We start from the raw sequence: 23,135 nt of genomic DNA, 5'->3' as shown, positions 1-23,135 counted from the left end.
CCTTGCCTCCTACTCTGTCTCTCCGTGCTGCCCGCATTACGCATGCGGTTCCCGGGGTAGCGCTGGGGATTAGGTTTGGGCCGCAGAGCTCCGACCGCTGAGCTGAACCGGATTGAGAAGGTGAACCCGGGCGCATGGCCACACTCCATTCATTTTGACTACGACCTCAGATCAGACGAGACAAGCCGCTGAATTTAAGCATATTACTAAGCTGAGGAAAATAAATTAACCAGGATTCCCTCAGTAGCGGCAAGCAAAGAGGGAAGAGCCCAGTGCCGAATCCCCGTCCGTTCGGCGGGCGCGGGAAATGTGGCGTGTAGAAAACTTTGTTAAGGACTATTGCCTAAGTCCTGTTGCCTAAGTCCTATTCCCTAAATCCCATTCCCTGAGTCCTACATCCTATTCCTTAAGTCCTACGTCCTATTCCCTAAATCCTATTCCCTAAATCTTATTCCTTAAATCCTAAATCCTATTCCCTAAATCCTATTTCATAAATCATAAATCCTATACCCTACAGTAAGTCCTAAATCTGTTGTCTAAGTCCTATTCCCTAAATCCTATTCCCTAAATCCTATTCCCTAAGTCGTAAATCCTATTTCAAGGCCATCCAAGCTTACGACACTTCAAAAACTGTGTCCTGTTCCTTTAAGAGCATGCAGCGAGAGATTGAGAAGGTTGAGGGCGGACAGTGGCAGGCCATGGCTTATTTTGGTGAGCTTGCCATTCTTCCTGATAAAACCTTGACCTCAGCATTGGCTACAACAGATGGCCTCCAAGGAAAGCTGGTCACACGTTAGACTACTAGAGCCGTAGAGGTTAGAGCGCTGCCTGCCTGCCTCCATCACCTATTGAGGTGGACTGGACTCCCCTTTTCACTCCTTTCAATACCTTCATGGTGAAGTTCAAAAAGTTCAACCACCATTTTCAACATTTCTCAGTGACCAATCGTTGCCTTTAACATATTGGTACAACAAGAACAAATTTTATGAATGTCTGAAAAAAAGCGATGTCCACAACTGTAATGCTCCCCAGTGATTTCATTAGACGCATATCAAACCATATTTTAATTGTCTACAAAAATTTATGAGAGAGAGAGAGAGAGAGAGAGAGAGAGGAGACATCTTTTTTTCGAGGGAGACCAGAGATTTGTGGCTTGTGGACATTACTTTTGTCATATCCTGTAAAATGGCATATTGCTAATTTCTCCCTCACCCTGTCTTTACTCCTCCCTCACCCTGTCTTTACCCCCCTCCCTCACCCTGTCTTTACTCCTCCCTCACCCTGTCTTTACTCCTCCCTCACCCTGTCTTTACCTCTCCCTCACCCTGTCATTACTCCTCCATCACCCTGTCTTTACTCCACCATCACCCTGTCATTACCTCTCCATCACCCTGTCTTTACCTCTCCATCACCCTGTCTTTACTCCTCCCTCACCCTGTCTTTACTCCTCCCTCATCCTGTCTTTACTCCTCCCTGACCCTGTCTTTACCCCCCTCCCTCACCCTGTCTTTACTCCTCCCTCACCCTGTCTTTAACCCCCTCCCTCACCCGGTCTTTACTCCTCCATCACCCTGTCTTTACTCCACCATCACCCTGTCTTTAGTACTCCCTCACCCTGTCTTTAACCCCCTCCCTCACCCGGTCTTTACTCCTCCATAACCCTGTCTTTACCTCTCCATCACCTTGTCTTTACTCTTCCCTCACCCTGTCTTTACCTCTCCCTCATCCTGTCTTTACTCCTCCATCACCCTGTCTTTACTCCTCCATAACCCTGTCTTTACCTCTCCCTCACCCTGTCTTTACCTCTCCCTCACCCTGTCTTTACCTCTCCCTCACCCTGTCTTTAGTCCTACCTTCAGCCTTCATGTAGTGAACAGAGTATGCGATGACTTTGTCAGCGTTATAATCAGACATTATAAAGGCTCGTGCATGCTTATAACAATACATTTACCCTCAGCCTTCATGTAGTGTACAGAATAAGCGATGACTTTGTCAGCGTTGTAGATGGGTCTCTCCCAGGCCAGTAGGATGGCTGAGGAGGAGATGGTTTCGGCGTGGATGTTCCTGGGAACGCTGGGCCGGTCCTCAGACATCACCACGATGAGGCGTGCCAGGGACAGAACACTGCCCTGTTCGTTCTCCGCCACACACTGGTAAATGGCATCGTCCTCCGTTGTGATCTGAGTGATCACCAATTTACTGTGGAGGGAAACAGAGTCATGAACTTCGGTATAGTCTTTATTAATGGTATGTGTACAATGCCATCAAGCTTAAATTAATACTTGTATTATTATTATTATTATTTTAAATGTATTACCAGGCAGGTCAATTAAGAACAAATGATTATTTACAATGATGGCCTGACACGTCGCCATTTGAACTACATAAAACTGCATTGTTGGTAAGTAAGCATTTCACTGTAAGGTCTACACCTGTTGTATTCAACGCATTTGACAAATAACATTCGATTTGATGAGAACAGCTTCACTATTATTACAACAAACCATTCTTGGAGATCATTTGACTGACACATTGACATCTTTTATGGTTTTCTTTATGTCAATCGTGTTATTGTGAAGTCAAAGACACATTTCCATATTGAGTGGACAATAAAAAAAAATGGTTTGTTCTAATTCAAAATACATTTAAAAAAAGCACTTGAACATCTGTGTTATCCTGTTGCAGGTGCGTGGAAATAATGTGATGCTATCGTCAAAGAAAAGAGAAACCCTCCGATGAACGCTATTTGTGGCCGACACGTTGAATAAACAAAGTGATATCCTATTCTTTGAATATCCCATTTTAAAATGTGAAGTGTTCATTTGAGCTTTAGTAGTGAGTTGTTCAGGTGTGACTGTACCTGTTGTACATCTTGATCCTGCCGTTCAGGTGTATCTCCTCTCCGTTCTTCAGCCAGGAGATGCGTGGCGGGGGCACCCCCTGAGCCTGGCACATGAAGCGGGCAGTGCCAGCTCTGGGACGGGTCTGGCTCTCGGGTCTCTCCACCAGTGATGGGGGCTCTAGAGGCAGAACAAGATGTGTATCCCCCTTTTACTATTTAATATAACTGTGCTATACACATCCAATCTATTTGTGCCGTATTATTGATAGGTTACGACACGTTACGAAAACTCTTAAGAATGGCACGAATATTCTTACATTTGTACTTTTTATTGGTGGATAGAGACAGGAAGCATTAGGAAGTGTAAACAGTGGGACCGGGGTTTGAACCCACACTCACACAGACATACATACGCCAAAGGCTGTGGGGTGTTTCTCAAAATGCATACTACTGTGCTCCGAGTACGCAAATTGGGAGTACGGGAGGGTCGGAAGTACGAGTCTAAATCAAAGTATGCGAAACGACGCACGGAGGGCACTTCTCGAACGCGTACTCCATTTGTAGATATTTTGAAGCATCGATGCTTCAACGGAGAGTACGCAAAGAAATATGACGCAACCACGTAAAAATTAAGAATGTTTTCTTGCAATCAATGGTGGCCATTATTTGAGCTGAAGCGAGAGAAAAATACACTCTGTCTTCGAATGCAATTTTGCCTATTCACATCTCCTAGGTTGCCTGACTACAATATTTTATCTTGATACATTAATAAATACATGCGGTGTTACTGTTGCCATGGTTATCTGCCTACAATACCCATTGTAGTGTGCGTAGGTCGTAGGTCAATAGTAAGTCAATAGATCTAACTGGCTAGCTACTACCGTTAGCTGCTGCTCAGTGCTGCTCAGCATGAGGTAACACAGTAGAGGGAGTGCTGCTCAGCGTGAGGTAATACAGTAGAGGGAGTGCTGCTCAGCGTGAGGTAATACAGTAGGGGGGAGTGCTGCTCAGCGTGAGGTAATACAGTAGGGGGATTGCTGCTCAGCGTGAGGTAGTACAGTAGGGGGAGTGCTGCTCAGCGTGAGGTAAAACAGTAGGGGGATTGCTGCTCAGCGTGAGGTAATACAGTAGGGGGAGTGCTGCTCAGCGTGAGGTAATACAGTAGGGGGAGTGCTGCTCAGTGTGAGGTAATACAGTAGGGGGGAGTGCTGCTCAGCGTGAGGTAATACAGTAAGGGGAGTGCTGCTCAGCGTGAGGTAATACAGTAGGGGGAGTGCTGCTCAGCGTGAGGTAATACAGTAGGGGGGAGTGCTGATCAGCGTGAGGTAATACAGTAGGGGGAGTGCTGATCAGCGTGAGGTAATACAGTAGGGGGGAGTACTGCTCAGCGTGAGGTAATACAGTAGGGGGAGTACTGCTCAGCGTGAGGTAATATAGTAGGGGGAGTACTGCTCAGCGTGACGTAATACAGTAGGGGGAGTGCTGCTCAGCGTGAGGTAATACAGTAGGGGAAGTGCTGCTCAGCGTGAGGTAATACAGTAGGGGGAGTGCTGCTCAGCGTGAGGCAATACAGTAGGGGGAGTGCTGCTCAGCGTGAGGTAAAACAGTAGGGGGAGTGCTGCTCAGCGTGAGGTAATACAGTAGGGGGAGTGCTGCTCAGCGTGAGGTAATACAGTAGAGGGAGTGCTGCTCAAATGGAATGTTTCATGTGTTCTCCAAACTCTCGTCCTCACAAGAACGTACTCAAGAGAACGTCCTCGGAGAATACACTTGGAGCATGAGAGTGGGGAGCACGCTAGGTAGTATGCATATTGAGGAACCACTCAGTGGCTGTAACCACTAGACCGAAACCCAGAGCAATATTCTCCCATTTCAGCTGAAACACATTGTTGGATCAGTATATAGTAGTTTACCTAGCACGGTGAGGTTGGCAGCGGCGATGGTGTAGTTGCGTGTTCTTGGGGTGGTGGCTCTACAGAGGTAGACTCCACTGTGCTGAGGCTTCACATCACTGATCACCAGGTTTCCACTGTCAAACACAAATAAAACTTTCTTTTTTAATGGATTAAAACACAACACACTTTACAGTACAAACAGTACTTTTAGAACGCTGAAGCCCACATTTTCCTTCAGAAAATACATTTTTCTAGATATTTTTTATAACAATAATAAAATCACATACAACACAAAAAAAATATGATGTCACTGATACATAAATGACAAGCTACAAAGGTGGGTCTTTAAACGTGATGGCCGATGTTGCACAGAGCATTATGGGTACAGTGGTGCATCATGCATCCTCTCACCTGCCCAGCACCCTGGCATTGAACACGTCGATGGGTTTACTGTCGGCCCGGCTCCAGGAGATGATGGGTCTGGGGTTGCCTGTAGCAACACACTCCAGGACCACGGTGTAGTGGAGGGAAGCCGTCATATTTTGGGGGCCCGCTATGATCCGGGGCCTCTGACGCGGTTTAGGGCCAAAACCTATACAGAGACAAAAAAATAAGTTTTAGTTGTGCATTTATTTTCACAGTAAAAAACAGTGGGCTTATAAACAAGTCTACCCATAATCTTAATTGAAAGCACACACACACCTGGGTTGATGACGGAGAGCGTTGCCTCTCTACTCTTGACGCGGTTGCCGATGTTGGTGGCCACACAACGGTACTTCCCAGCATCCTCTAGTTGGACGTTTTGAATCTGGAGAGCTCCGTTGGGCAGGACTGTGATTCTAGAGACAAATGTACAATGATGGCCAGGACGAGAGCCCAGAGTCACGAAACACTTCTTAAGAAAAAAAATAAGACGCTCATAAGATAGTTCGTAAGTGCAATTCCTCAACAATATCTTAAGATTTAATGATTTTCTTATAAACTTCTCAAATATCTTCTTGAAACCTCTCTAGGGTACGTGAGACGTTAGCGTCCCACCTCTTCAACAGCCAGTGAAACTGCTGGGCGCCAAATTCAAATACAGAAATACTCATTATAAAAATTCAGAAAACAAAACATATTTTACATAAGTTTAAAGATTAAACCATGGTGTCCGATTTTTAAAATGATTTACAGCGAAAGCATACCTTACGATTATTTGAGAACATAGCCCAGCAGACAAATCATTACAAACAGTAACCAGCCAAGTAGAAGAGTTACACAAGTCAGAAATAGAGATAAAATTAATCCCTTACCTTTGATGATCTTCATATGGTTGCACTCAGCAGACATTCATTTACTCAATAAATGTTCCTTTTGTTCGATAAAGTCTCTTAATATCCCAAAACCTCAGTTTTGTTTGCGCGTTTTCTTCAGTAATGGACAGGCTCAAACGCAGTCAAAACAGGCAGACAAAAAAATCCAAATTGTATCCGTAAAGTTCATAGAAACATGTCAAACGATGTTTATATTCAATCCTCAGGTTGTTTTTAGCCTAAATAATCGATAATATTTCAACCGGACAATAACGTCGTCAATATAAAATGTAAACAAGAAAGGTACTCTCTCGGTCGCGCGCATGAAAAAGCTCTGTGACACTTTAGGGTCCACTCATTCAGACTGGTCTTACTTCCTCATTTTTTAGAATACAAGCCTGAAACAATTTCTAAAGACTGTTGACATCTAGTGGAAGGCATAGGAACTGCAAGTTGAGTCCTAAGTCAATGGATACTGTAATGGCATTGAGTAGAAAACTACTAAACCCCCCAAAAAACTACTTCCCAAATGGATTTTTCTCAGGTTTTCGCCTGCCAAATTAGTTCTGTTATACTCAGAGACACTATTTTAACAGTTTTGGAAACTTTAGAGTGTTTTCTATCCAAATCGACCAGTTATATGCATATCTAATCTTCTAGGCCCGAGAAGCAGGCAGTTTAATTTGGGCATGCTTTTCATCCAAAATTCCAAATGCTGCCCCCTACCCTAGAGAAGTTTTAAGATAGTTGTTCCAAGGCAACTGTTTTCGCTAGCTATCTAGCGAGCAACGGCAATCATGTTAGCATATTTCTTACTGAGATTACTGTTCTAAAACATGTTCTTGGGTTTAAAATAATCACTCCTGACCAGGGCCTGATAGAACAGTATAAACACAGTCCCCCAAAAATATAGTAAAGGACAGACAGACAGATACAGTATGAGGTGGCTGAAGACAGTTGCTCTTTCTCGTTCCTCACATCTTCTCTCCTCGTCTCCTTCTCACAGAGGAATTGAGACAGAGCCAAGTTCCAGCAGCTACCTACCTGTCTGTCTCCAACGGTAGTGTGTTTTGTTATAGCATCCAGGTGTAGTGCGCTTTAGTGTGTAGTGTCTAGTGTGTAGTGTGCCTACCTGTCTGTCTCCAATGGTAGTGTGCTTTGGTCTAGCTCCCAGGTGATGGTGGCAGGAGGGTTAGAGGTCACCTGGCAGGTGAACCTGGCCACGGAACCATCGGTCACCTCCAAAGGCACGGGCTGCACCACGAATGGTGAGATATCTGCAATGCGGTGAAAACACAATCAACAAAGGAAGCAGTGGTTTCTCAGTTTAATATTAACTCTGTAAAGTCACAGAACCACTGAGTTCTGTGCGGGGCAGCAGGTAGCCTAGTGGTTCGGGCATTGGGCCAGTAACCGTAAAGGTTGCTAGATTGAATCCCCCGAGCTGACAAGGTAAAAATATGTTGTTCTGCCCCTGAACAAGGCAGTTAACCCACTGTTCCTAGGCCGTCATTGTAAATAAGATTTTTTTCTTAACTGACTTGCCTAGTTAAATAAAGGTTAAATAAAATAAAACAAGAGTAGATACAAGAAGGTGCTAAAAATGTTTCTCTCAGGAGCTTGAAAAGAGTTAGTGCTAAAGGGTTAGTGCTAAAGGGCTAATTAGTGCTAAAGGGTTAGTGCTAAAGGGCTAATTAGTGCTAAAGGGTTAGTGCTAAAGGGCTATTAGTGTTAAAGGGTTAGTGCTAAAGGGCTATTAGTGCTAAAGGGTTAGTGCTAAAGGGCTATTAGTGTTAAAGGGCTAATTAGTGCTAAAGGGCTAATTAGTGCTAAAGGGTTAGTGCTAAAGGGCTATTAGTGTTAATTAGTGCTAAAGGGTTAGTGCTGAAGGGCTAATTAGTGCTAAAGGGTTAGTGCTAAAGGGCTATTAGTGTTAATTAGTGCTAAAGGGTTAGTGCTAAAGGGCTATTAGTGTTAAAGGGTTAGTGCTAAAGGGCTAATTAGTGCTAAAGGGTTAGTGGTAAAGGGCTATTAGTGTTAAAGGGTTAAAGGGTTAGTGCTAAAGCAGAGGTTCTTAAACTTTTTCAGCCTAGGACCCAAATGAGATATTCTGTTTTCCTGGGACCCAAGTTTAGGAACATATGCAACTATATGTAAATATTAGTACATTTCATTGCCCTTATGCCTAAAACAAATGCAATATAGACAAAAAACAAATAAACAATGAAATGAAATAGCCAAACAAATATCTAGTCATGTTTATTTCCCCCCATTAAAAAGTCTGACATATCTGTCTAGGTTGGAACTGTTGCTGCTAAAATACAATAAATACTTTTCATTCTGAACTGGGACAAACTGATTGATCCAGGCTGTATCACATCCGGCCATGATTGGGAGACCAGAAAACACACACACACACAGTCCTAATGAGAGGTGTGTGGCTGGTTGAAGTTTTCAACAAGAACTTCTACAGTAAGATGTACACTAGGCCTGATCATTTTTCATCTTCATCTGTACTGTTACTTAGGGTTGCACTATCAGTAGCTAGCTAGCTTGCTTTGGCTAATGTTAGCTATTAGCTGTGTACAAGGCCAGGGGATTGTTTAAAAGAGAAACTCACATATACTACTAAAGACCCCAGTCACAGGACCAGGTCAATACCATGTTAAAGACCCCAGTCACAGGACCAGGTCAATACCATATTAAAGACCCCAGTCACAGGACCAGGACCAGGTCAATACCATGTTAAAGACCCCAGTCACAGGACCAGGACCAGATCAATACCATGTTAAAGACCCCAGTCAGAGGACCAGGTCAATACCATGTTAAAGACCCCAGTCACAGGACCAGGTCAATACCATGTTAAAGACCCCCAGTCACAGGACCAGGTCAATACCATGTTAAAGACCCCCAGTCACAGGACCTGGTCAACACCATGTTAAAGACCCCAGTCACAGGACCTGGTCAACACCATGTTAAAGACACCAGTCACAGGACCAGGTCAACACCATGTTAAAGACCCCAGTCACAGGACCAGGTATATACCATGTTAAACACCCCAGTCACAGGACCAGGTCAATACCATGTTAAAGACCCCAGTCACAGGACCAGGTCAATACCATGTCAAAACCCCAGTCACAGGATCAGGTCAACACCATGTTAAAGACCCCAGTCACAGGACCAGGTCAATACCATGTTAAAGACTCCAGTCACAGGACCAGATCAACACCATGTTAAAGACTCCAGTCACAGGACCAGATCAATACCATGTTAAAGACCCCAGTCACAGGACCAGGTCAATACCATGTTAAAGACCCCAGTCACAGGACCAGGTCAATACCATGTTAAAGACTCCAGTCACAGGACCAGATCAATACCATGTTAAAGACCCCAGTCACAGGACCAGGACCAGGTCAATACCATGTTAAAGACCCCAGTCACAGGACCAGGACCAGATCAATACCATGTTAAAGACCCCAGTCAGAGGACCAGGTCAATACCATGTTAAAGACCCCAGTCACAGGACCAGGTCAATGCCATGTTAAAGACCCCCAGTCACAGGACCAGGTCAATACCATGTTAAAGACCCCCAGTCACAGGACCAGGTCAATACCATGTTAAAGCCCCCAGTCACAGGACCTGGTCAACACCATGTTAAAGACCCCAGTCACAGGACCTGGTCAACACCATGTTAAAGACACCAGTCACAGGACCAGGTCAACACCATGTTAAAGACCCCAGTCACAGGACCAGGTATATACCATGTTAAACACCCCAGTCACAGGACCAGGTCAATACCATGTTAAAGACCCCAGTCACAGGACCAGGTCAATACCATGTCAAAACCCCAGTCACAGGATCAGGTCAACACCATGTTAAAGACCCCAGTCACAGGACCAGGTAAATACCATGTTAAAGACTCCAGTCACAGGACCAGATCAACACCATGTTAAAGACTCCAGTCACAGGACCAGATCAATACCATGTTAAAGACTCCAGTCACAGGACCAGATCAATACCATGTTAAAGACCCCAGTCACAGGATCAGGTCAACACCGTGTTAAAGACCCAGTCACAGGACCAGGACCAGGTCAATACCATGTTAAAGACCCCAGTCACAGGACCAGGTCAACACCGTGTTAAAGACCCAGTCACAGGACCAGGTCAATACCATGTTAAAGACCCCAGTCACAGGACCAGGTCAATACCATGTTAAAGACCCCAGTCACAGGACCAGGTCAACACCCGCCCGTTTAACCCGGAAGTCAGCTGCACCAATGTGTCGGAGGAAACACCTTTCAACTGACGACCAAAGTCAGCCTGCAGGCGCCCGATCCGCCACAAGGAGTCGCTAGAGAGCGATGAGCCAAGCACCCCCGGCCAAACCCTCCTCTAACCCGGACGACGCTGAGACAATTGTGCACCGTCCTATGGGACTTCCGGTCACGGCCGGTTGTGACAGCCTGGGATCGAATCAAGGTGCCTTAGACTGCTGCTCCACTGTATAGTGAGCCTGCCAGGTCAGTGCCTTAGACTGCTGCTCCACTGTTTAGTGAGCCCGCCAGGTCAGTGCCTTAGACTGCTTCTCCACTGTTTAGTGAGCCCGCCAGGTCAGTGCCTTAGACTGCTGCTCCACTGTTTAGTGAGCCCGCCAGGTCAGTGCCTTAGACTGCTGCTCCACTGTTTAGTGAGCCCGCCAGGTCAGTGCCTTAGACTGCTGCTCCACTGTATAGTGAGCCTGCCAGGTCAGTGCCTTAGACGGCTGCTCCACTGTTTAGTGAGCCCGCCAGGTCAGTGCCTTAGACTGCTGCTCCACTGTATAGTGAGCCCGCCAGGTCAGTGCCTTAGACTGCTGCTCCACTGTGTAGTGAGCCTGCCAGGTCAGTGCCTTAGACTGCTGCTCCACTGTTTAGTGAGCCCGCCAGGTCAGTGCCTTAGACTGCTGCTCCACTGTATAGTGAGCCCGCCAGGTCAGTGCCTTAGACTGCTGCTCCACTGAATAGTGAGTCTGCCAGGTCAGTGCCTTAGACGGCTGCTCCACTGTATAGTGAGCCCGCCAGGTCAGTGCCTTAGACGGCTGCTCCACTGTTTAGTGAGCCCGCCAGGTCAGTGCCTTAGACTGCTGCTCCACTGTATAGTGAGCCCGCCAGGTCAGTGCCTTAGACTGCTGCTCCACTGTTTAGTGAGCCTGCCAGGTCAGTGCCTTAGACTGCTGCTCCACTGTTTAGTGAGCTCGCCAGGTCAGTGCCTTAGACTGCTGCTCCACTGTATAGTGAGCCCGCCAGGTCAGTGCCTTAGACTGCTGCTCCACTGAATAGTGAGTCTGCCAGGTCAGTGCCTTAGACGGCTGCTCCACTGTTTAGTGAGCCCGCCAGGTCATTGCCTTAGACTGCTGCTCCACTGTGTAGTGAGCCTGCCAGGTCAGTGCCTTAGACTGCTGCTCCACTGTTTAGTGAGCATGCCAGGTCAGTGCCTTAGACTGCTGCTCCACTGTTTAGTGAGTCCGCCAGGTCAGTGCCTTAGACTGCTGCTCCACTGTTTAGTGAGCCTGCCAGGTCAGTGCCTTAGACTGCTGCTCCACTGTTTAGTGAGCATGCCAGGTCAGTGCCTTAGACTGCTGCTCCACTGTTTAGTGAGTCCGCCAGGTCAGTGCCTTAGATGGCGGCTCCACTGTATAGTGAGCCCGCCAGGTCAGTGCCTTAGACTGCTTCTCCACTGTTTAGTGAGCCCGCCAGGTCAGTGCCTTAAACTGCTGCTCCACTCGGGAGGCCATCAGCTAAATATATTATTCCAAAAAATATTGTCAACAGAAGAAACATCTAGAAATAAAACCATGGCACCACCATGGCATGTAGTCCTAGGTCCTCACCACCCAGCGCAAACTACCCATGGTTTTGTGAAAACTACCCTTGGCCTTGTTAAGATGAACTAACGTCCATCTAGCCAATCACCACCCATGGGTGTTTCTGCCAGGGGTTGGGGTCAGCCATGTTGGCTGTGTGGCCAAAGCCAGAAAACCGCTCTACTAATGTGGTCATCCCAGCCCTGTCGTAAACAGCAGATCAATGGACAGGTCAGAATGCACAAAGATTCCCTTTAAAGAGGTCAGGGTTCACCCCAGCCCCCTGTCCATTCAATTTCAGTCCAAATTGTGGGAGACCCGGCGGGATCGAAGACTGTTACCAGTCTGGTCAGCTATTGTCTACCAAAAACTGGGACTTGCATATACTAATGTTTCATTTTACATTTTTACATTTAGCAAACACTCTTTTCCAGAGCGACTTACAGGAGCAATTAGTGTTAGATGCCTTGCTCAAGGGCAGATTTTTCACCTTGTCCTTTCGGTTACTAGTCCAACGCTCTTAACTGCTAGGCTCCCTGCCATCTTACTTCATGTTTTTTGTTCATTTTTGAAAATATGATACAATGTAGTGTGTTGTCATAGAGGATGTAATGTGATATCATAGACCAGTGTGCTACTGCAGGTGGTATAACACTGACTGTTATCAGACTGAAATTAGACGCAATAAACATCACAAAACTCTGGTGGCTTTCCTTTCCAGAGCTTTTTTCAAATGTTTTATGAGGAACTAAAATACTATTTCAGAGTGGATAATACAACCTAGTCACCCACATGACAGATCGGGCCGAGCCTATAGATACATAGAACAATAGAGTTCATCTCGACAATGATGGCGAGTGTAGGAGAGCCACGGAAAGGACCAATGACTGGCAGATTAGTGACAGGATAGAGGACAGCAGGACAGGATAACCCCCAACCCCAGCCAGAGCTCAGAGCAGGCCAGGCCAGACCGTGACATCACAAATCCTTTCCCAATGAGCGAGAAGTGGCTTCTAGTGAATTATAAATCACATCTCCCTGAGAGAGAGAGAGAGAGAGAGAGAGAGAGAGAGAGAGAGGGGTAACCCTTGAACTCTCTGGGCCTCTGGACAGACTGGGAGCAGCAGCAGAGAGAGAAAGAGAGAGGCCCCTCCTCCAACCTCAAATCAAATTTTATAGGTTACATACACATATTTAGCAGATGTTATTGTGGGTGTAGCGAAATGCTTGTGTTCCTAGCTGCAACAGTGCAGTAGTATCTAACAATTCACAACAATAGACAAATCTAAGAGTAAAACAATGGAATGAAGAAATATATATATATATATATAAACTTCCGCCACACCTTAACTCATTGTTAACCTTTAGACGTATAAGTTACCAGACCTGGACTCAGGGATGGCTAACCCTGGAGAATGTGGAAAAACTCCTTTAGAGTTGGTGCCACTAGGGCAATTCAGACAGATGTTAGAAGATATTTTTACTGAAGAATATGTTTGTTTCATATGATTGACTTTTTCTTTTCATGTATTGTGTAATTGATGTGTATATGGATATATATATATAGTGTAATTCTTGTTTATTGATGCATGGCTCATCTGTAAATGTCTCTAGTAAAATAAAGATGAAACAAATCCTTATCAAAACTTCAAATAAACTAAAAGCAACAATGATATTGGTGTTGCTTCTGATCAACAATGATATTGGTGTTGCTTCTAAGCAACAATGATATTGGTGTTGCTTCTGATCAACAAGGATATTGGTGTTGCTTCTGATCAACAATGATATTGGTGTTGCTTCTGAGCAACAAGGATATTGGTGTTGCTTCTGATCAACAAGGATATTGGTGTTGCTTCTGATCAACAAGGATATTGGTGTTGCTTCTGATCAACAAGGATATTGGTGTTGCTTCTGACCAACAAGGATATTGGTGTTGCGTCTGATCAACAATGATATTGGTGTTGCTTCTGATCAACAAGGAATCGGTGAGACTTATAATAAAGAATCATCAGGCTATTCTACCGACTCAAATTATTGTAGTTGTCTTCCCTGTTTCTAAATCATATCATACAGAGAAATACATTTTTAAAAAATATCCTAAAGATCCTACCCCAAATATAAGCATGATTAAACTAAAGCCAACCCCTGTGGTTGTGTTAGAAAAGGCCTGGTGATGCTGAATAGACCATGAACCTGACCAGCTGTCCAATCCACTGATATGTGGACAAATGAAACAGTCTTTTCTTTAGGGGCAGTCAGGAGCAGGCCAGACAAAGGGTTAAAAGTGGAAAGGCCTTTTGAGAGATTCCTCTGTGTAACAGACCACACCACGGAACAATCACAGAGCAGAGCAGTGGTCTACACTGACAAGGCATGTTCAATCATAGAACACAGAGGACCGACTGATCCTGCGTTTGTGTGTTTCCATCTTACTTTACCTGAAATTACACGGATTACCTCATTTGATTAGCTTTCAGATAGACTGTCCGTCACTACTTAATTGACCCTTAAAAGTTGTAAAACCAGTCTATAACTCCACAAGAAGCTTTTACCACTAATAAGGATACGCCTATCCACTCCCTGAAACACTGGACAACTTCTATTGGCAAAGAAACTTCACAGAGGAAAGCTTTAGAGGACTGTGTGAGTCATTACAGTTGTTGTTGTTTGGCTCCCGAGTGGCGCAGCGGTCTAAGGCACTGCATCACTACAGTCCCTGGTTCGAATCCAGGCTGTATCACATCCGGCCATGATTGGGAGTCCCATAGGGGGGCGCACAATTGGCCCAGCGTCATTAGTGTTTGGCCGGGGTAGGCAGTCATTGTAAATAAGAATTTGTTCTTAACTGACTTGCCTAGTTAAATAAAGGTTAAATGTAAAAAAAATATATATAAAAAAAATAGATTCCATTATAACCTTTCCACGTTGTTACCTCGAGCACCATACTTACTTGCGATAACCAGGCGGGATCTTTGGCTTAGGATGGCTCCATATTGGTTTTGGGAGAGGCACTGATAGAACCCTTCGTCCGACCCTTCTCCATCTCCCCTGACCTCCGGTATGTACAGTGAGCCGTTGGACAGGAACTGAAGCCGCTCGCTCTCCGCTAGCCTGACTCCATTCCTCAGCCATCTGATGACGATGGGAGGCTGTCCGTGGGCCACACAGTCCAGGACCACTGGATCCTTGGGTATCACTGTAATATCACTGGGCTCGATGATGAAGGAGAGTTCACTGAAACATAAAACACCTGGGAAGAGAAGGGGGGAATTAGTGAGATGGAAGGAGGGAAGAGGCGAGAGGCACGGAGGGGAAAGGGTTGGAAGGGAAGGATGGAGAGGAGTGCATTGATAAGCCAGGCCTGTCATGCCGAAGGAGAACCTCTGGTCAGTAACGGACTTTGTGTAGAACTCTTGAAATTGATGTACACTTGTTTTTATTAGCCTGCTATGTATTCATTGCACCCTTGATTAGTATGGCATTACAGCAGTGCACTTTTTGTTTTGTTTTACAGCAACTTTCTGTAAACTATTCTAGGTATCATACTTACAGAATGTTTCTATTCCCATAGTCTATATATTCAATGTATTTGTCACCCATGAAAACTGTGTGCTTGTTTGCATTCCTTCCATTAATAGCATAACACTGAGAGACATAAGACAATGAGTAGTCTACTTGACATATGAAGAGTGAGTTTGACCAGTGAAAACAGTGGTAATGATTTATTTAAAATCAGGCACAGTGCATAGTCTAGTTATTGCTCAGGTTACTACAGTGTTAATGTGACCTACAAGAGATACTACATTAAAATGTAAGTCAATAAATTGTCAGTTTGAATTTGAAAACGTCAGTTAATTTGAATACAAGATGTGTGGTCGGCGTCAGCGGCAGAAATTAAGAACTGGACAGTACCAAAGAAAAATCGCAGTCACTCAAATCAGTCACTCATTTCCTCAAAAACTCTGGTTAATCATATAATTGTACACATACTATTAGCGTTGCTATTCTTTTATGTTAAAAACGATCAAATCAAATTAAATCAAATTGCATTTGTAACATGCGCCGAATACAACAGGTGAAAGACCTTACCGTGAAATGCTTACTTACAAGCCCTTAACCAACAATGCAGTTCAAGAAATAGAGTTAATTAAGAAAAATATTTACCAAATAAACTAAAGTAAAACGTGTATTTTTATTTTTTAAATAACACAATAAAATAACAATAATGGGGCCATATACAGGGAGTACCGGACCGAGTCAATGTGTGGGGGTACAGGTTAGTCGAGGTAATTTGTACATGTAGGTAATTTAGGGGTGTAGTGACTAGATCATAAACAGAGAATAGTGCCTGTGCTTATTCTCGTGCGTGTCTTTGCCCGGTATAATATTGACCCATTGTGGTCACATTCTGTTGTCATCCAGTCTGGTACGGTCTATGGTCTGATATACAGTCTGTGTCACACACACGGACCTCAAAGACTTTCAGTAGCTGGGAAACTACTACTGACTAACAAAAAATAAGATACAGCAAAAAAACAAATGATTTACCTGATAGTGGAATAAACAAAACAAAAAACAGAAAACATTGCTGGTACAGTTTCCTTTTGAAAATCGCCATTTATCCAGATTGTTCTGTCATTCTATAAATGAGGATCGCTGTTCCCCATCATGCTACAAGCTTCCCCAAATTACGAATGACACGGGTGGTGCAACCACACATCTCCTGAGTGGGGAAACGTCGGAGGACCCTCTCCCCTTGACCGCGCATGCGCTACCCGAGCCAAGCTTTCATCGATGTGCGCTCTGTTGGTCTTGGAGCAGAGCAAATGTATGGTCTACTCTACAACTATAGAGAACAAGAAGCATCACTCTCTTTCTCTGACAAAACACATAACACCTTTGATAAACAACTATCAACAAAGTGTGCAGGTTCCTTAGATAAAATGTCTGACAGTCTCTGAGCCCTACTCTTTCTTTGAGTATTCCTTCATATTTGGAATAGGCTAGGCCTTCTCTCAGGACTGGAACCATAACACCATTATATTTGTTGACTTTGCACCACATTTTATACAGAAATTGCAGGAAACACAATATATTGGTTAGATTCTGTATTGGTTTTTATTACCGAAGGCCATTGGATATTAAACTAGTGATCAGGTCCCTCCCTATATGAGGCAGCTGCTCTGTTTGAAGACAGCACTTGGTAATTATTAAGATATATTAATGGTAGCCAGTCAGCTGGCTTCCTACTGAATTCAGATATTGATCCAATAAACCTGTACCTAGAGAGGCGTGGCCTTTTGACAATGACCCTCCTCCCCTCCCCTCTGTTCCTAGACTCTCATTCAACAGCAATACTATTGAGAGCGATAGTAATGGCGTCTTTTTGTAGACACTAATTCCTCCATGGCTTGTTGGCCAAAACCTATGTGGAAATGAATGTTTTTTTTTCAGTTTTGGGGGGGATGCTGAAAAATAAGGTCTGTGGTAAACACAGACTTAGGAGATCTTATATGTTTTGCTCTATGAGATAATCTTTATCAGCCAATTTAACTTTTTATACATTTTTAAGCATTTATGTTTACTATTTACTCTCCTTGAACTTCAGTAATTTATTATTTATTATTATTTATTTACTCTCCTTGAACTTAAGTAATTCATTATTTATTATTATTTATTTACTCTCCTTGAACTTCAGTAATTTATTATTTATTTACTCTCCTTGAACTTCAGTAATTTATTATTATTTATTCACTCTCCTTGAACTTCAGTAATGTATTATTTATTTACCCTCCTTGAACTTCAGTAGTCATTTATTATTTATTTATTATTTATTCACCCTCCTTGAACCTCGGTAGTCATTTATTATTTATTTACTCTCCTTGAACTTCAGTAGTTATTTATTATTTATTTATTATTTATTTACTCTCCTTGAACTTCAGTAGTAATTTATTATTTATTTATTATTTATCTACTCTCCTTGAACCTCAGTAGTAATTTATTATTTATTTATTATTTATCTACTCTCCTTGAACTTCAGTAGTCATTTATGATTTATTTATTATTCTCCTTGAACTTCAGTAGTTATTTATTATTTATTTACCCTCCTTGAACTTCAGTAGTCATGTATTATTTATTTACCCTTTGTCACGCCCTGGCCTTAGTATTCTTTGTTTTCTTTATTATTTTAGTTAGGTCAGGGTGTGACATGGGGAATGTTTGTGTTTTGTTGGTTTTGGGTGTTTCTATGGTAAAGGGGTTGTTGGTGTAGTATATGGGTTTGTGTTGAGTACATGTGTCTAGCGTTGTCTATGTATGTTTAGTTGTCTAGGAGAGTCTATGGTTACCTGAATGAGTTCCCAATTAGAGACAGCTGATTTCGGTTGTCTCTGATTGGGAGCCTTATTTAGGGTAGCCATAGGCTTTCATTTGTTGTGAGTAGTTGTCTATGTGATACGTTTGTAGCCAATGTGTGCACATCGTTGTTTAGCTTCACGATCGTTTTCTTGTTTTGTTTAGTTCATAAGTGTGTTTGTTTAGTTCATAAGTGTGTTTGTTTCGTTTGCCTTCTTCAAATAAAAAGGAGATGGCTTATTTTCCTAAAGCTGCGTTTTGGTCCGTCAATCCACCACACGATCGTGACAGAACTACTCACCAATACAGGACCAAGCGGCATGGAAAGCGGCAACAGGACCCACCTACACAGGATTCGTGGACATGGGAGGAGATACTGGATGGTAAGGGGCCGTGGGCACAACCGGGAGAATATCGCCTTCCTCGTGAAGAGCTGGAGGCAGCTAAAGCCGAGAGGAGGCGATATGAGGAGGCAGCACGGAGACAAGGCTGGAAGCCCGTGAGTACAACCCAAAAATTTCTTGGGGGGGGCCTTAAAGGGAGTGTGGCGAAGTCAGGTAGGAAACCTGCACCTACTCCCTGTACTTACCGTGGAGAGCGAGAGTACGGGCAGACACCGTGTTACGCAGTAGAGCGCACGGTGTCTCCTGTACGCGTGCATAGCCCGGTTCGGTACATTTCAGCTCCACGTATTGGCCGGGCTAAACTGAGCGTTGAGCCGTATGTCATGAAGCCGGCCCAACGCATCTGGTCACCAGTGCGTCTCCTCGGGCCGGCGTACATGGCACCAGCCTTACGCATGGTGTCCCCGGTTCGCCTACATAGGCCGGTGCGGGTTATTCCACCTCCCCGCACTGGTCAGGCGACGGGGAGCATACAACCAGGTAAGGTTGGGCAGGCTCGGCGCTCAAGGGAGCCAGTACGCCTGCACGGTCCGGTATTTCCGGCGCCACCTCCCCGCCCCAACCCAGTACCACCAGTGCCTCCTCCACGCACTAGCCATATGGTGCGTGTCTCCAGCCCTTTACCACCAGTGCCTAAACCACGCACCAAGCCTCCTGTGTGTCCCCAGAGTCCTGTGCGTCCTGTTGCTGCTCCCCGCACTAGCCCTGAGATGCGTGTCCCCAGCCCGGTGCCACCAGTCCCGGCACCACGCACCAGGCCTACAGTGCGCCTCAGCCGGCAGGAGTCTGCCGTCTGCACAGCGATGACTGAACTGCCCGTCTGCCAAGCGCCATCTGAGCCATCCGTCTCCCCAGCGCCATCTGAGCCATCCGTCTCCCCAGCGCCATCTGAGCCATCCGTCTCCCCAGCGCCATCTGAGCCATCCGTCTCCCCAGCGCCATCTGAGCCATCCGTCTCCCCAGCGCCATCTGAGCCATCCGTCTCCCCAGCGCCATCTGAGCCATCCGTCTCCCCAGCGCCATCTGAGCCATCCGTCTCCCCAGCGCCATCTGAGCCATCCGTCTCCCCAGCGCCATCTGAGCCATCCGTCTCCCCAGCGCCATCTGAGCCATCCGTCTCCCCAGCGCCATCTGAGCCATCCGTCTGCCATGAGCCTGCAGAGCCGCCCGTCTGCCATGAGCCTGCAGAGCCGCCCGTCTGCCATGAGCCTGCAGAGCCGCCCGTCTGCCATGAGCCTGCAGAGCCGCCCGTCTGCCATGAGCCTGCAGAGCCGCCCGCCAGACAGGAGCCGCTAGAGCCGCCCGCCAGACAGGAGCCGCTAGAGCCGCCAACCAGACAGGAGCCGCTAGAGCCGCCAACCAGACAGGATCCGCCAGAGCCGCCAACCAGACAGGATCCGCCAGAGCCGCCAACCAGACAGGATCCGCCAGAGCCGCCAACCAGACAGGATCCGCCAGAGCCGCCAACCAGACAGGATCCGCCAGAGCCGCCAACCAGACAGGATCCGCCAGATCAGTCAGCCAGCCAGGATCCGCCAGATCAGTCAGCCAGCCATGAGCAGCCAGATCAGTCAGCCAGCCATGAGCAGCCAGATCAGTCAGCCAGCCATGAGCAGCCAGATCCGTCAGCTAGCCATGAGCAGCCAGATCCGTCAGCTAGCCATGAGCAGCCAGATCCGTCAGCTAGCCATGAGCAGCCAGATCCGTCAGCTAGCCATGAGCAGCCAGATCCGTCAGCTAGCCATGAGCAGCCAGATCCGTCAGCCAGCCATGAGCAGCCAGATCCGTCAGCCAGCCATGAGCAGCCAGATCCGTCAGCCAGCCATGAGCAGCCAGATCCGTCAGCCAGCCATGAGCAGCCAGATCCGTCAGCCAGCCATGAGCAGCCAGATCCGTCAGCCAGCCATGAGCAGCCAGATCCGTCAGCCAGCCATGGGCCGTCCCTCAGTCCGGAGCTGCAGTCCCTCAGTCCGGAGCTGCCATTCCTCAGTCCGGAGCTGCCATTCCTCAGTCCGGAGCTGCCCCTTACCCTGGTGCTGCCCCTTACCCTGGTGCTGCCCCTTACCCTGGTGCTGCCCCTTACCCTGGTACTGCCCCTTACCCTGGTACTGCCCCTTACCCTGGTACTGCCCCTTACCCTGGTACTGCCCCTTACCCTGGTACTGCCCCTTACCCTGGTACTGCCCCTTACCCTGGTACTGCCCCTTACCCTGGTACTGCCCCTTACCCTGGTACTGCCCCTTACCCTGGTACTGCCCCTTAGTCCGGAGCTGCCCCTTAGTCCGGAACTGCCCCTTAATGCAATGGGGTTAATGTGGAGGGGGGTCATTTGGAGGAAGCTAAGGAGGTGGTTAGGGACTGTGGTGACGTGGGGACCACAACCAGAGCCGGAGCCGCCACCGTGGATGGAAGCCCACCCAGACCCTCCCCTAGACTGTGTAATGGTGCGCCCGGAGTTCGCACCTTAAGGGGGGGGTTATGTCACGCCCTGGCCTTAGTATTCTTTGTTTTCTTTATTATTTTAGTTAGGTCAGGGTGTGACATGGGGAATGTTTGTGTTTTGTTGGTTTTGTGTGTTTCTATGGTAAAGGGGTTGTTGGTGTAGTATATGGGTTTGTGTTGAGTACATGTGTCTAGCGTTGTCTATGTATGTTTAGTTGTCTAGGAGAGTCTATGGTTACCTGAATGTGTTCCCAATTAGAGACAGCTGATTTCGGTTGTCTCTGATTGGGAGCCTTATTTAGGGTAGCCATAGGCTTTCATTTGTTGTGAGTAGTTGTCTATGTGATACGTTTGTAGCCAATGTGTGCACATCGTTGTTTAGCTTCACGATCGTTTTCTTGTTTTGTTTAGTTCATAAGTGTGTTTGTTTCGTTTGCCTTCAAATAAAAAGGAGATGGCTTATTTTCCTAAAGCTGCGTTTTGGTCCGTCAATCCACCACACGATCGTGACACCCTTCTTGAACTTCAGTAGTTATTTATTATTTATTTACCCTCCTTGAACTTCAGTAGTCATTTATTATTTATTTACCCTCCTTGAACTTCAGTAGTCATTTATTATTTATTTACCCTCTTTGAACTTCAGTAGTTATTTATTATTTATTTACCCTCCTTGAACTTCAGTAGTCATTTATTATTTATTTACCCTCTTTGAACTTCAGTAGTTATTTATTATTTATTTACCCTCCTTGAACTTCAGTAGTTATTTATTATTTATTTACTCTCCTTGAACTTCAGTAGTCATTTATTATTTACTCTCCTTGAACTTCAGTAGTCATTTATTATTTATTTACTCTCCTTGAACCTCAGTAGTTACATTTCCAAACAAATAAACTCGTTTATTTTTTTGTAGTCAGTTTGAAAGATATACAATCACAATAGAAAGATACAACATAATATACTCACTTTCTGTACTGGAAACAATTAATCATTTGGTGATAATGTGTATAAACATAAACCACTCAACTAACTACTGTAACATTCATAAAATGAATGAATAAGGAGTCCTATCTCTTTCCATGCTCATATTCAATAATATGCAGTCCTGTGTGGCTCACTAGCAACGCCAGGGTTGTGGGTTCGATTCTCAAGGGGGACCAGTATTTTTTTTTAAAGTATGAAAATCTATGCACTCACTACTGTAAGTCACTGTAGATAAGAGCATCTGCTAAATGACTCATTTAAACAAAAAAAATCATAATTATCACAGAAGGCATATAAAGGTTTTATAATTCATAAAGGTCATGTTAACTGACTGATTATTATCTCATAGAACAAAACGTATAAGATCTCCTAAGCCTGTCTTAACCTCAGACCTAATTTTCGACGTTTATCCCAAAACCCAATTCTTTCCCCATTCATTCTCCCCATAAGAGTGGCTGAACGAAACAGAGGCAACTCATTTTCGGGTTTTAGGACTACAAGCTGGAGAGTTCTGTAGGCTCCAGCTGTGAGGAGGAAATCAGCCGTGCTGTTGTCAGCCAAAAATCTCCTCGCTAAGGAAATAAAACTAGTGACTTAAATGGACTTAAATTGACTTTATATAACTATAGCATTAAATTCAACGCAATTATATATTGATTAGCGAGCTGAACATTGATTAATTTATCATTCCTGCCCCATTCCAGTCAGGATGAAGCTCAAGACCAATGTTCAGGATATAACGCTGTCCTATTCATTCATTTACCAATCCTCTGTGTCATTAAGTGTCTGGTAATGCAACTGGAATCAGATACAGGCCATCTGTTAAAGTTTAAATCGGCTCCTCAACCTAGTACACATCTACCCATCACTCGATGTATTAACGCTGTGTATAAATAGATAAAGGGCTATTTTACTGGAAAAACACATTTGTTCATATATTCAAAATAGTGAATTCTCCACCATCCTGTACTAACAGGTGGTGACTCATGTATTCCAAATGGCATTCTGTGGAACTCAATAGAACTCAAAATAGCACTGTTTTGAAAACTACCTTTCTCTTATCACCATTCTAATATAGTG

At 45.2% G+C, this 23,135-nt stretch overlaps 1 protein-coding gene across 1 annotated transcript in view; it reads right to left on the bottom strand.

The window, feature by feature from the left end:
- Positions 1-16,586, bottom strand: part of LOC129854870 (protogenin B-like) — a 40,461-nt gene extending 23,875 nt beyond the window's left edge. Inside the window, 8 exon segments of the mRNA XM_055921996.1 lie at positions 1,952-2,199; positions 2,861-3,020; positions 4,756-4,871; positions 5,149-5,329; positions 5,440-5,576; positions 7,165-7,309; positions 14,825-15,124; positions 16,423-16,586. Coding sequence (XP_055777971.1) covers positions 1,952-2,199; positions 2,861-3,020; positions 4,756-4,871; positions 5,149-5,329; positions 5,440-5,576; positions 7,165-7,309; positions 14,825-15,124; positions 16,423-16,492 — 1,357 coding nt within the window. The 5' untranslated portion in view covers positions 16,493-16,586.
- Positions 16,587-23,135: the final 6,549 nt, after the last annotated feature.

This window comes from Salvelinus fontinalis, chromosome 5 (genome assembly GCF_029448725.1).
Source record: "Salvelinus fontinalis isolate EN_2023a chromosome 5, ASM2944872v1, whole genome shotgun sequence".
Taxonomy (NCBI): Eukaryota; Metazoa; Chordata; class Actinopteri; order Salmoniformes; family Salmonidae; genus Salvelinus; species Salvelinus fontinalis.
Note: the sequence above shows the minus strand (reverse complement) of the source record. Positions and strands in the feature narration are given on the sequence as shown.